The sequence below is a fragment of the Trachinotus anak genome, unplaced genomic scaffold (assembly GCF_046630095.1).
Source record: "Trachinotus anak isolate AG129_WGS33_773 ecotype Australia unplaced genomic scaffold, CSIRO_AGI_Tana_v1 ptg000009l, whole genome shotgun sequence".
Taxonomy (NCBI): domain Eukaryota; kingdom Metazoa; phylum Chordata; class Actinopteri; order Carangiformes; family Carangidae; genus Trachinotus; species Trachinotus anak.
Window position 1 is genome coordinate 10,617,646 of NW_027273860.1, and position 14,208 is coordinate 10,631,853.

The following is a 14,208-nucleotide window of genomic DNA, read 5'->3' on the forward strand; positions in this document are numbered from 1 at the left end:
GTTTTCTCAATGAATGTGGCATCGAAAGTTTCACAATAGTGAAATAGTTGGTTCTGGCTCTTTTATTTTCTTTGAATGAAACTGCACAAATATGAAAGTGAAATTTTTAATGTGCGTACTCAGGGTGTTCACTCTAACCCTTGATGTTTCTATCAGCAAATATACCAGCACAGATATGCAATATTTAAAATAAATTATCTTAAAACATCTCTTTGTAGTGTGTGTGAGGCCTTGATGAATTTAAAGTCACAGTGTTACAGTGTTTGACACTGAGTAATGTGATCAGCATTTTTCATTTGACGTGATGGAAATGCGATGGCCAAAATGATGGGATTTTTTTCACTGGTTAAAATTTTATCCTCCTCTGTTGATATGATGACAAGAAAGGAAACAAAATTTTCTGGTATTCAAAAATGCAAAAGAATGAAAGAAGCCCCTTTAAGCAGTCTTACTCTGTGCTGCTGCAGTAGCTTGGTCTGCTTCAGTCTGTTCATTTTCAGCCACGCAGAAATCAGAACCGTTTTCTGGATCTGGGCTCTCATAGACGGGGCCCCGCTCCTCCTGCTCCCCAGACACAGACCTGCTGCTGCCCTCCGGGGCTGGTGTCGACGGGGTGGACGGAGTGGATGGGATGGTGATGCTAGGAGTTGAAGGGGTGACGGGCCCGTTGGCTTCTTGGGTCGCACCCTTGGCCGGCGGGTGGATGTGAGTCTGGAGCTGAGGGGAGTCTGGCTCAGTGTGCTGGGTGACCGGGGAGTGCTGCCGGTGCCGCTCTCTTTCCAGCTGCTTTGCTTCCTGCAGCTGTGGGAGGGGTGGGGAGGGGATACACACACATACAAAAAAATAAAAAACAAAAACAGAACACACACACACAGACAGTACACACAAAGAACGGCAAAAGCATTCATAGAGAACAGGCACATGCAACACACACGTACGCACACAGAGAAAAAGACAGGTTAAGACTGTATAAACAAATTCATAACAGCAATTCTGAACAACCTGTCTACATTCCCTGAGGGTTCAGCGAGCCCACAACACTTCCAAATGTCAAAGCAGAGAGCAAACGACAGCTACGTGACAGTTTTTTAAAATTCTTTGTTACATAAGGAAGATATCAGCATATATCAAATGTGTGTTCTTATGGAAATGTATATAAATATGCACTCACTAAGAAGTAGGCCATGCCACTACAACAGCAATGAGACAAACTTTGTGAAATCAATTCATGCTGGCCAGTGTGGACTGGATATATGTTAGTCTGGTGGCAGAAGGTATTTCTGGAGGAAAATGGCTCATACAGCCATGTCCTGACTCCTGGCTGATGTGGCATGACTAACATGTATTACCACTGCTTCATATAGGGAGTACTGGAAAACTCTGCTATGCTGGGTCACAAACTAAAAGTGGGTCACAAGAAATTTGCATGTGGTTGTGGCGTGCTGTTAGTGAAGAGTGTGTTATTTCAGGTAACAGATTGCCTCATAGCAGAGGTAAAGTTTGGTTTTGAGAGAAACAAAACTATCTCTACTGCTAATCTCTGCTGATCGGAGAGGAGAAAAGTACTTTTATGCACAGTTACACAGTCATAGCAAACACCAATACAAATTCCAAAAACAGAGAGCAAACAATTACAAGCAGTGGAAATTCTCTCAGCCAAGATAAATTAACAACAGCCCATGGTGCATTTTCAATCCAAGTGCATTTGTAGATTTTTTGGACGTAAATGTATATAAAAATAGATAAATAAATAATAATAATAATAAAAAAATAAAAATAAAATAAAAAGACTTGAGTGACTCAAAGAGAAAAAGCACAGTAACTGAAGAGAGAAATGGGTTACAGTTGGAAATATAAACAGTGTGACACATTTACAAACCAATGGTGATAGATGGTGATCCTTCAATCTGAAGCTGCTTTTTAATCGATAACTGTAATTCAGAGTAGTAATCTGCCAAATGCAGGGAGACTGATGGCCAATCTGAATCTGTTTCTGCAGTCTGTCTCATCTCCCTTTCTAGCCACAGGATACAATTATACAGTCCGTTTTATGACATTTCTTCACACAGAGTTTTTTTTTCTCTCTCAAGCCAAACCAAAAACTGCATTTCATATCTACTTCATACACAAACTCCTTTTATAAAACCCGCTGTGTTTTGTTATCTTCAATCTGAAGATTTGACCTCCAATTAAATGCTGCTGCTATTGTCACATTTAAATGTAAACAACTAAATTCAAAGAGAAAGTATTCTGAATGCAACGATTAGTATTGAATATGAGCAACAGCGACACCTCGACTGGAGGGGACAGGAGAGGCAGCACAAGCAAACTAAGCTCATTATTTAAATGCCACCTCAGTCGGATAGTGAAGACCGTGTGAGAGTGAGCGAGACAAACCCTTCATGTGCATGTGTGTGTGATCATACCATGCTGAGCTGTTGTCAGGAGGATGTGTCCACACACAAATGCAGAAAGTGGATCTCCCTGTGCAGCAGCACAACACTGTGCAGGCCGTGACAACACAACAATAGGCCTCTCCCTCAAAGTCTGCCTTGTCTCTCTATCTCTGCCCCTGACTGTTCTATTATATTTCTCCGCCTATGTCTGACTCAATACTAGTTGCTCATTGTTCTAAAAGAACTATGTGAGGCCTTTGGAGAAACAAAACATAACAAAACGCTGGCGTAGCTGATCTGTGATAAAACATTTATCACGCCAAGGTGTGACAGTATAACTAAAATGTAAATTGGTGCAGGAAAACGAGATGATTTGTTGGCAAGTCAACAAAAGCCACGGCAAGCATATGGTGGAAGAAATACACAGCATACCTGCTCCTGTGCAGTGTAGGAGCAAAGGAAGGAAACGGATGAGTGCATGAATGAATGAGGAAAGCTTAATGCGCAAATACAGATACACAGAGAAGAGTTTAAGAGTTTGGATCAGGCAAGTCACGGCAGTCCTGCACGCTTTACCTGGCGGTCACGCTTTCTGGAGGCCAGAGACCAAGATAGCTTGTGATTTGTAAGCTATGTGTCCAAAAGGAAGGGAGGGAGGCAGGTGAAGAGGGGGAAAGTGTCATTCAAAAAGAAAAAGATGACATTAGAGCAAGCTTTTTTTTTTGAAGGCAACACCTAAAATGTCCCTCTGGACATAAAGCAAACAGTAGAGTTTAATTAAATCAGAAATATGCGCTTTGAGTAAACCCATCAAGCAGAAAGCTTTTGCACAGAATATAATGTCTTTCATTATATTACAATCTAACCTAAAGAATAGCTTCACATAGTGGTAATCTGTTGCATCATTTCAAAACTGCAACCTCATATTTTTTTAAGTCTAAGAATTGCAGTTTGTGACTGTGGCTTCATCTGTTTTTGTCCGTGTAGAATTTCGTGACTCAAGAGAGATGCCCTCTTTCTGATGTGTGTCTTTCTATGTAAAAAGCATTCTGCATTATAAGTGAATACATTTATGACGGTTGGACATACTGCTTGATTCTCCATGCGTGCAAAGATGACGTTGAGCATCTGTGTGAGCGTGGCTTTCGCTGTGGTCTGGTTGATGAGGTTCTTGCTGGCCAGGTAAATGTTGTAGCAAGTGCGGACGGCCTGCAGGACGGTGCCCTCATGGATTTCTATGTGCTGAGAGGTTACCGCGGTCAACAGAGCCTGGAAGAAAGAGTAAAGAAAGACGGTGTAAAATAATAAAATTCAAACTGACAAGTGTGTTAAACTAAATTGTACATTATATGAGGAAATACATACATTTTTTTCCTTTATTTGGTATCACGTGATAAAAAAAAGAAAAAATTAAACCAAAGAAGGGTTTTTTGGGGAAATGTATATTTTCCCCTTCTCCAAAATTTCCTCAAAATTATTTTCCTGAAGCCTCATGGAAAGGGTGATTCTTACCACTACAAAGATTTAATTTTTAAAAATAATTCCAGTCCTCTATAGATTGGGTGTATACACCCAGGTGTAAATAGCCTCATTTGCAATCCACATTGGCTATCTACCCTGGGCCCAAATATTATTTTTGGCTACTGACACCTGAGCGAAAATTAAAATGTCCTCTGGTAATAAAGGAATTTTAGGTTCTTGACCTAGCATCTGTATTATTATTATCCCGAGTGATCCCCCGACTGTAATGGACTTATTGGACAGCCCTGTCTAGTCCCTCTTTCCAGGCCAAATAAGTTTGATATGGCGCCATTTATTTTTATTCTTGCTCTTGGGAAATTATACAATACTTGAATCGTTTTAATAAAGGTCTGATGGAATCCAGATTTCTGCAATACCCTTTATTTATATTGACTCAATTAAAAGCTTTGAGTATCATGGCTCAATAATGCTGTCTGGAGATTCTGACAACGTGGTTATTTTTAACTTTACAGTTGAGCTATGGGGAAAAAAATCTCACGTGTACCTTCATTTGTCAAATGTCAGCATGTCTCTGACGCTTCTTTCACATGTGTGCTTTATTACCTAAATTCTCTGGAGATTTCATATGACTGTGTAATGTTTAAAAAGCACCCTGAATAGTCTCCTGCTCAGGATGTGGCAACTTTCCAAAACTCTTACAGTGTCAAACCAACACACATCATTCACATCAGCCAAAACTTCAAGTTATTGTACAGATGTGATCATGTTTTTAGTGATCATATTTTTAAATATATTTTTCTGAGGATTTCTTCCCACACAGTCCAACAACACCAATGACCACAAAAAATGGACCATCAGTCATTCATACTAACTGCTACAGGAAAACAATCCAACAAAACAGATTTAGTATATGAGGAAAATATGAAATAGTTGCAGCATTTTCTCAGCAGTTCTCACTAATAATGAAATTGATGAACAAATTTCATGGGCTATAAGGCTTTAACAGCCTGTGGGGTGTTTAAGCTTCTGCCTAATAATGCCTGTGGTCAGCTGTCGAGCTATGAGGATAAACAGCCAAACAAAATTAAGATTAAATCTAAAATCTATCATTCAGGCAGAACTGTGAGTACTCTTCTACCTTGGCGGCAAAATTTTCCAACTCATTTTCCCACAATGACAACAAAACAAACAAACCAAAAAAAAAAAATCTTAAATATTTAAAGTTAAAGTTAAATATTTTTACGTATGCCTCCTCTCTGGTCATATTATGGTAGTGCACGCTTTAGTCAGTGACCTTAAAGGTCACATATAACACAAATACAATATATATAATATATAATAATCGTGATTTGCTTTTGAGAAATAACTGTGATGGGGAATTAAAGTGTTGTAAAGTTGGTTAAGTATCTGTGTAATGAATTGTGATGGCACAGAAGACAAGGAGAGCAACACACCTTAATAATCTGTAGCTGAACGCCCTCATCAGTCTGCGGCCCTTGGAAACAAGCGCAGATGGTTTCAATGATCCTGTCTATGAGCTTCTTGCCTGGAGCTGTGCTGTCCGGAGCGCTTCCTGTCAGGTGGCCGTACGCTATCAGCTTCTACAAATCGGATATGCAAACACACACATTAACACACAGCACATAAGCACACACATACAAACACAACTTGTGATCCCTTAGAATATGACCTGCTAGCCATTGCATTGTTATTACAATTTCCTTCAATGTTTTTTATTGACTCCGCAAAAGGACTTGGGTAAGATCTTCAAAGATATTGCAAATGAAAAACCCAGCATACAGTGGACTGCCATATAAAAAGACTCGTGCAAACATTTAGGGGTCTGCAGTCCAACTTGTCCTGCCACTGACCTGTAAACAGTCGAGCGAGGTGATGACAATGCGGGGACATTTGGACTGACATGCCAGCTCAAACGGCAAGAAGTACTTGTCGGCTTCAATGAAGTTGGTCTTTGATTTGATTGGCGGTAAAGTGCTGGAACCAGATTTGCCATCTCCACTGGGTGGACTAGAGGGGAACAATACAGAAAAAAAAGAGATAGAGACTGTGAGACAAACGCAGTGATCACACGGTCCACTCTGTCAACTGGAGACACTAGGAAAGAAGCAGAGTTCAAAAATTGGCCTGACAGACTCACACTCCCCTTGACATCCAGGCTTGATTAACAGTGCATGACAAAGCTAGTGCTAAGAATGGTATGTTTCAGTGTACAGAACAACCTCATCCACAGCTCAAACAGGACATTAAACCTGCTCAACCTAAAAACTTGCCCTGCATCATGATCCTCAAGGGAAAATGCAGAGTGACGAAGCGTTTATTACGTTAAATTTAATACGTTGCCTGACTACTTTGAAATTTTCATTGGCTCTCTCTAAGGGAGGGGCAGTAACCCCAGAGGTTTGTTATTCGCCCTCAGACATTGCCACGTGTTCATGCTGACAAAGCATCTCTTGGCCTCAGACTAGTAACTGTACCTTAAATCAAATGATACGCCTATTTTCTTCTGAATTTTTTAAAGCGCAGAGACACAGACATAGACATAAAATATGGACCATTGCTTTCAGCAGCCATGTGTGTACAGCATCACCAAGCACAACCACCACACCCAGACTGCACTTGCTGGAATAAGAAAGGAACAAGAAAAAAGAGAGAGAGGGAGAGGGAGAGAGCCAGAGATGGGGGGGGAAGAGACAGATAGAGAGGAAAGGGTTGCATTGTTTATGCCTTGGCAACAAAAAAGGATGACTTCAGCTCTTTTCAGAGGGGCGACCTCACTGGGTATAAGAGGACACCGGCATAGAGAGAAATAGAAGAAGAGAAGAGAGATGAAGTGCCTCGTAAAGGAAGGGAGGGGCTTGAAAATATAATAAAGAGAGCTATCCGACAACAAAGAAGGAAACAGGCAATGAAAAACAGGAATTAAAGAGGAATTAACAGAAGACAAATAGAAGAAGGAAGGAAGGTTGAAGAGGATAGTAAGGAAGGGAACAAAAAAATGTTACAAGAGCTGTCTGAACACAAAAGAGATGGGAATTAAAAGGCATTGGAGAAGGGACAAGAGATAAGGTAAAAAAAAAAAAACCTGGAGTCTGAACAGTGTTCTCGCCATTTTCAAAACCTTTTCGACAACAACATCAAAGTGGAGCTGTGATTCAGCAAAGAGCATCCACTCTGTTGGCTCATGTGTATGGTCTGACCCAGTCTCCATCTCTCTCAGTTATTGTGTTGTGTGTCTGCAGGGAGCTCTCCTGCTCATGCTTATTCCTGGACTCCCTGCTTAATGTCAGCTGGCCTGCTCTCTCACTTATAATCAGCCCGATGTCAGACTCAGTCTGCTCATAGAACATAATACAGACATTAATTTGATTTTATTCAGACAGCAAGGTGCGCATCCATGACTTGCTGCCATTACTGTTTGGTGCTTCATTTAAAGCAGCAGCATGTATTTTGTCATGGAAGGGAAGATCAATATAATATCATGATTTAAATATCACCTGGTATTTGTTTATAATAATATTGATATGTACCTTAGACGTTGAGCTTGACGCTTCATTTCTAACCATAAAACTTTTCTCCACTCAAGGTCCACTTACTCTCTCAGTCTGGAGCATTGACCGTGCTATATTGCATGATCCTCATCAGAAGTTAATGTTTGCTTAGTTGTCGTGGAAATGCTGAAAGGATAGTTTGATGTTTTTGGAAATGCTTTCTTTATGAGGTAAGATGTGAGGATCGGTCCCACCTGGAGTCTACACTGGCTCCACGGCAACCGTGCAGTGCCGTTACGACTCCAGGAAGTTACTGCTCTGAGCCAAGAAATAGTCCAGCACATAATCGCCCATAAAACCAGAACCTGTCTTTTTTTACACTTCAGTTTTTGGATGGATTAAATAAAAAAAAGATATAACATGTTAACTACTTATTCAAAGGTACTTGTAGGTGGATTTTCTCTGATTCTGTTTATTCTAAATTTGAGTGCTTAAATTAACAGTTAGTCATTCGGTAGAATGACTTAGTATCAATCAGTTTTTTCATAGTGTTTCTCACATTTTATCTCTACATAACGATATCATCTGTCCCTTTTATTTACTATATAAATGTAATCTACTATATTAACACGATCAATTGATTTGAATTAAAATCTGTTATATCTAAATATACATTTCTGTAGTCATATAACATGACATATAGTGTGATAAGATATTGTCCACCCCTACTGTTGGGATTTTAAAGATGTCCTTATTAAATCTGTCCTTGTATGCTATGCTACACAATGAATACACAAAGGGAAACAACTTCAATAGGGTGGCAGACGCACAGAAAATGGTGGAACGGTGAGACTATTGCATCGACATGTGATGAAAAATAGGGTAGAGCTGTAAAGTACAAGAGTTGAATCCAAAAGCAGCAGCATTAGTATGAGTTGGGTGTGGCTAAATGTAGATTCTACATCTATCCATCTTTGATCTAGAAGTCCTGACCTTAAGGGTAAAATTTGGATGAAGTCAGATACTGGTCACGCTAATTCAGAGAGAATGGAAAGGCTGGAGATATAATCGGCAGTGAAAATGGGGGAAAGGAAAGATGGAGGGACCGTGCGAGAGGGAAACAGTGAGGGATATAAAATGTTAGTGGGAAATAAAAATGAAACAGCAGGAGGTAGAAAGGTTAGTGAAGAGGAGAGGTGGCACTCGTGCTATGTTTCATTCCAAAGCCCACGTTACTTGGCAGCCCGTACACGAGCACACCAAACACACACGCACAAACACACAGACTCTCAAAAACAAGTTTAGCAGGGGTAGGCAGGGGTTTGTGAAGAAAGCCTTTAATGAGAAGGCAAGGGGCTGTTGGGAACAGGCCAGGCAGAAGACAGACACACACACACACACACACACACACTGTTCTAATCCCGTTTACTGGTCTGAACACAGGAGAAAGCAACAGAGAGGCTTGCAGTTGAGCCATGAATTCTACCATGCCTGCAGAAACTGAGACAAAAACCCATTAAATGAACCCTGATGCCTTAATGTTTTATATAATTCATCAGTTGCTTACCTTAATTTTTCTGATTCCTCTTTGATTTCCTCTGAAACACAAAAAAGAAAGGGAAGAGAGGTTAAATTAATCAATTATGAGCCACAAGGAATGTAAATTCTGCAGTATTTTACTCAGCTAATGACTCCATGGGGAGTGGAGCACATCTCAGGCCTGGCAGCACACGGCATTGGATTTATTTATGAAGGAGAATCTTTTTAAAATAAAAAAATCCTGAGTGCACAACTTAAGTGTTTATGCATGTCAGATTTCAAAGCCTTTTAGGAGGCCAAAGTTGTGTGCTTATGTACCACCAGTTTCAAAATCTCCCAGAGCATTAGATTACATACAGCACTGCGCCAATACTCACACTACATGTAACTCCTCATGTGACATGTTTTGTATTCTAGGTGCAAGAATACGGTGACTTCTCAGAAATGCTTGCAATAAAACTATTCAAGCTGAAAAATGTGTTCACTGTGCAGCAACTTCTTTTTTTTTTCCATGAAAGTCTTTGTGTTGTCATAGTGATGGTCTTGTTTACATCCCACCACCAAGCACAAAGTGCCTGCTTAATGCCTCGCATCGCCTCAGCTGCAGCTCAGTCCCAAAAATGTAATCAATATTAACTCAGCATGGCGTCCATGAGCCAGGCCAGCATTTGTGTTTATTTCACAGATCTTCTGGCTTGAAAGTGGTTGTATGAACTTGCTGAGCACTGGCACCGAAAACCAGAAAAAAAAAAAAAAAAAGAGACAGACCCACAGAGGGAGGGATGAGAGAGAAATAGACAGAAATAGAGCTTGAGAGAGCGAACGAGAGGCCAATTGGTACTAGACATTAAAGGGAGCCTTCAGTGAGGAAGCTTTTTAAAACACAGTGGCAATTGGCAAAGTCCTCGCTGAATTGCACCGGCATGCGATGGTTGGAAATACCCCAGTAATACAATGACAGCTCAATTATTTCACTGCTGGAAGGCTAACAGTCCTTTCAAAGAAATCCACTTGTCTAGAATATTTAGCACTTAACACCCCATGAAATTAAATTAAAGCTATTTTCAACCATGTTTTACTGTACGACCCATGAGGGACAGGATAATTTATTCACAATTTGTACATCTGTTAAATACAGACTGGTGACAAATTAAAGAAAAACCAACATGAAGTGTCTTATTAAGTTGCTGGGCCACCACGTGCTGCCAGAACCGCTTCAATGCTCCTTGGCATTGATTCTACTTTGAACTCTACTGGAGGGATGAACACCAACTCTTCCAAAAGATATTCTATCATTTAGTGTTTTGATGATGGTGGTGGAGAGCACTGTCAAACACATCTGTTCAAAATCTCCAATGGGTGTTCAGTTGGGTTGAGATCTGGTGATTGCGAAGGCACATGGCATATGATTGACACCATTTTCATACTGATCAAACCATCCGGTGAGCCCTCGCTCCCTGTGGATGGGGGCTCTGTCATTTTTCAGGAATTTCCTTTAATTTGTCATCTGTCCGTACATGTCACAACTATCCTACAGGATCTTGCAACCAACTAATCAATTAGTCAACATTTCAGCATGCAGTCAGTGTGGAAAGGCACTAGTGCCATGACAAAAATCAAAAATTGACAGGATATTATTTTTCCTGTTCTTGGAACAATAGCAGCTATTCCAAAAAATTCTGACATATGCACTGAATTTGAAGCATATGACAGATAAATCTAAAGCATGTTTGACCTGTAATGCACTCTGGCTGCCACAGTAAGATAGAGAGGCAGCATGAGGCCTGACACTTAACAGCAACAAACTGAGAGATACAAACGTACAGATGGAGATGAGGAGAAGCGGATGTGTCGAGAGATACCAGGCCGTGCCAATTAACTTGTTATAATGATGACAACATTCTCATATTGTCTCTGACCTTTTGATTTTTATTGTGGGAACCACTGTTGGAAAGCCTCTCATTATACTGTGTTTGTTGTATTCTTTGTGTGTCTTCAGTGCAACACTGAAACAGTCTAATTGCAGAAATTTTTTATCCACCAGGTGTTGAGCCCCTATTAACTACTTTAACTGCGGCTGTCTGTCCTGACCATACACATATTGTATGTATCTGTACCAAATACACTGTTTTATACTACAGCTGTAAACAGTTACTCCTTATAATTTATAATATATGAGTTCTTTGTGATTAATCTATAAAATGTAAAAAAACAACAAAAAAAAGACTGACAATACATGTCCAGAATCCAAGGGGAAATCTTAAATTGCTTGTTTTGCCTGACCAACAGTTGAAAACTCAAATTAAATTTATAGTGATATAAAATATAGAAAAGCTGCAAAAGGCGGAAACCAATAAACCAATTTTGCTTAATAAATGACCGAAATGATAGCTTAATTATCAGGACTGCTGATGAATTTTCTGTTGATTGGCTAATCCATTAATTGACTATTTGTTTCAGCAACAATTATCAGAATCATACCTATTATGTTAAAATACTCATGATCTATAATGCTCTCACTCTCCACTTGTGTCCTGTACATTCCCTTCAAACTACAGTCCAAACTTTTATTTTCCTCCCCAGCTTCCTTTCACTGTAGCTGCAGTGCGAGACAAAGCCCAACATCACAGAGCTGGACCCAAATAATACCAGTGTAATATCACACTGTACTGTAAAGAAAATGCGACATGTTTGTCCCTCTTCTGCTTTGCTCTGTGTAAGTCTGCTGCTCTATAACAGACCCACACAGAGCAAAAGTTACTGCAGGACCCTGGAGGTCTCTTTCCCTGGATGTGTGAAATTACAAACATGCACAGGCTATTCCGCTTTTAATATTAGCTTCACTTGAAATGATTTCTGAAGCACAGGGTTATCAGATTTATGCAAATACACACATAAGTCAAACAATAAGACAGGAAGGGGGCAAACACACAGACAGTTTGATGGGAGACATGCGGACTGTCATATTGACTGTGTAAGTAACAGATAATTAGATTAATGTGTCAGGAGCTCTGATGAGGAACTGTCACCCCAGGATGTGAAGAGTGAAACCATAGCAACAGTGAGTGGTGGTGTCGGTGATGAGAAAGAATAGATATGTAAGTGCTGGATACTTCTGGGACTGGGCAGACACGAGCTGCAGATTAAAGCTGTGGAATCACGACTGAACTGTCAGCTACTGGTTTCAAAACAAACACACACAGTTACACAGCGCAGACATATGCCAGAAAGCAGGCGCAGATAGCCGAGTGGGACTAAAAACACACACACACACACACAAAACTAAAACAATTATTTATTAATATGCATCTCATTTTTACCAACTGAGCTGTGATATCTTCATCACAGATGGCTGATCATAGTCTGATCCAGTGTCCCAAAATAAATCAAAAACTGCCCAAAACATTCAGAGCCACAGGAGCTTGAGAATACTTTATGGGTAGAGGGAAAGTAACAAGTTTAATTTAGTAGATCATTTAAATAAAACAGTGTCAGAAATAAAACCAAAGTCAACAAGTTATCAGTTCTAAAGCAGTGTGTACATGTCTATGAGCTTTTGTTTCCCTTGTGTATAAGCTATCATGAGCCAAGAAATAGCAGCCTGTTGTCACTTGTTTACCCAACCCCACTCTCCCTGGACCACCGCTCTGCAGCAGTCATGCTAAATACTGCTGACCTTGAAGACGCTGTGTTCTGCGCCCTGATTTGTCCCAAGGCCCTGGTATAATAAAAGGAGAAACAACAACAGCAGCAGTAGCTCAGTGGAGTGGGTAAAACCTCCTCCACACAGGACGACAGTGATGCAGATGAAACCGAATGGCTCACCACTCTTCAATCTAATGAGTCCATGTGAAAAAGACCGGGGGCCCACTGAGGGGCTTTTGTGAATCAACTAGTGCAACACACAATCGGTGTATTCATTTAAAAAATGTCTGTCTCAACATACACAACATCTCAAGAAGATAATATCGGAGAAGCTGAATTCATTTTGTGAAAATACCACTGCAAAAAAAACAAAGGCACAATTAAGCCAACCGCTCCACTTGTCTATACTGACTCAAAGAAAAACTGTGCATGCACTGTCAATGAGAATAAATGACCATAACTTTTTTATAATAATTCTTGCTGTACATTAGTGCTGTGTTGATGCCTTAGCAGGTGAGAACAGGATTACAGCTGCATTTACTGGCCCTTGGGATGCAGCTCTTAAGAATACAGAAGCTATAACACTCTAACATTGCCTTCACTAAACCCCAGTGGGGAAATAGCATACATAAGACACCTATTTGACTGACCAGATACATTAGACGGAGCCATCCTGCTCTCCTGTGAGCTACAGCCCAGACCATACCTCAACTTAAAGCCTTTGAGAGCACTATAATGTATGAGAGCAGCCTGCTAAGCCCTGAATCACCTCAACCATTTTCCTCACTCTCAAGATACTTTTTCCTCTTACTCTGACTTTGACCCAGATCTTTACAGTAGATGACAGTGAGACATTAAATGAGCACTAATGTCAGTATGCCAAATCCTCCTTGGAGAGTGTCATTTCAGGCCTGCATTTCACCGATCTTTCAAAAGACAAATGAGTCAAATGCATGTTGAAATTTCCTTTTTCTTTAGTGTATTATTGCATAAGGCTACTTCTGCAGATGGACTGCTAGTACTTGGATTGAGCAGCAGTGTCCACAAAGGCAAGCTAACCCCTCCAGTCCTGACCAAAGTCAGCCTAGATACTTAAGTGTGAGCCTTTTACTCTGGTTTCAGTTTATATGGAATTCCATATACCCTGCGGTTGTCATCTATTCAAGGGCCCCCTAAAGCTGCCTCTAAGCTGTGGAGAAGGTCAGTCAAAAGCTGGCTAATCATTTCTCCACTCTGCTCTGGAGTGACTACAGTCTCCAAGCCTGGATAAAGGCGAGAGTGGGGAGAGGGAGATTTCTGTGAGTCGGCAAGAGTACAAAATGGACATGCATGAATGCCGCCGGGTGCATTCATGCACTCTCCAGTCAGGTACTTTCCCAGAGACAAATGGTACTGAAGCACCCATAATATTAACAGCCTTTGTCCCCTACATGGGGAAATAAAAAACTTCCTGAAATTTACAAAACACCCAGGCCTGCAACCTCAGCCACAAACCATGACACCCATGTGAGCCGCTGAGTCAATGCTGCAAACCATTATAAGGTGATTTATGAAACATATCCTCCTTAGAATCATATTTATTATCTCCATGTCTAGTGAAGACAGCACAGCACAAACATCCCTGTGCATCCGCCTTA

General features: G+C 40.5%; 1 protein-coding gene across 3 annotated transcripts in view; it reads right to left on the reverse strand.

Moving 5' to 3' along the window:
* arfgef1 (ADP-ribosylation factor guanine nucleotide-exchange factor 1 (brefeldin A-inhibited)) overlaps nt 1-14,208 on the reverse strand; it is a 50,640-nt gene that overhangs the window by 25,209 nt on the left and 11,223 nt on the right. The window contains exons 2-7 of one of the 3 annotated variants that reach the window (XM_071485266.1): nt 8,955-8,985; nt 5,750-5,906; nt 5,333-5,479; nt 3,486-3,665; nt 2,973-3,026; nt 453-801 (exon numbers count right to left, since the gene is read on the reverse strand). In XM_071485266.1, coding sequence (XP_071341367.1) covers nt 453-801; nt 2,973-3,026; nt 3,486-3,665; nt 5,333-5,479; nt 5,750-5,906; nt 8,955-8,985 — 918 coding nt within the window. Of the gene's footprint in view, nt 1-452; nt 802-2,426; nt 2,938-2,972; nt 3,027-3,485; nt 3,666-5,332; nt 5,480-5,749; nt 5,907-8,954; nt 8,986-14,208 lie in introns of those variants that run through there. The other 2 variants (XM_071485267.1, XM_071485268.1) reach the window with 2 other exon arrangements.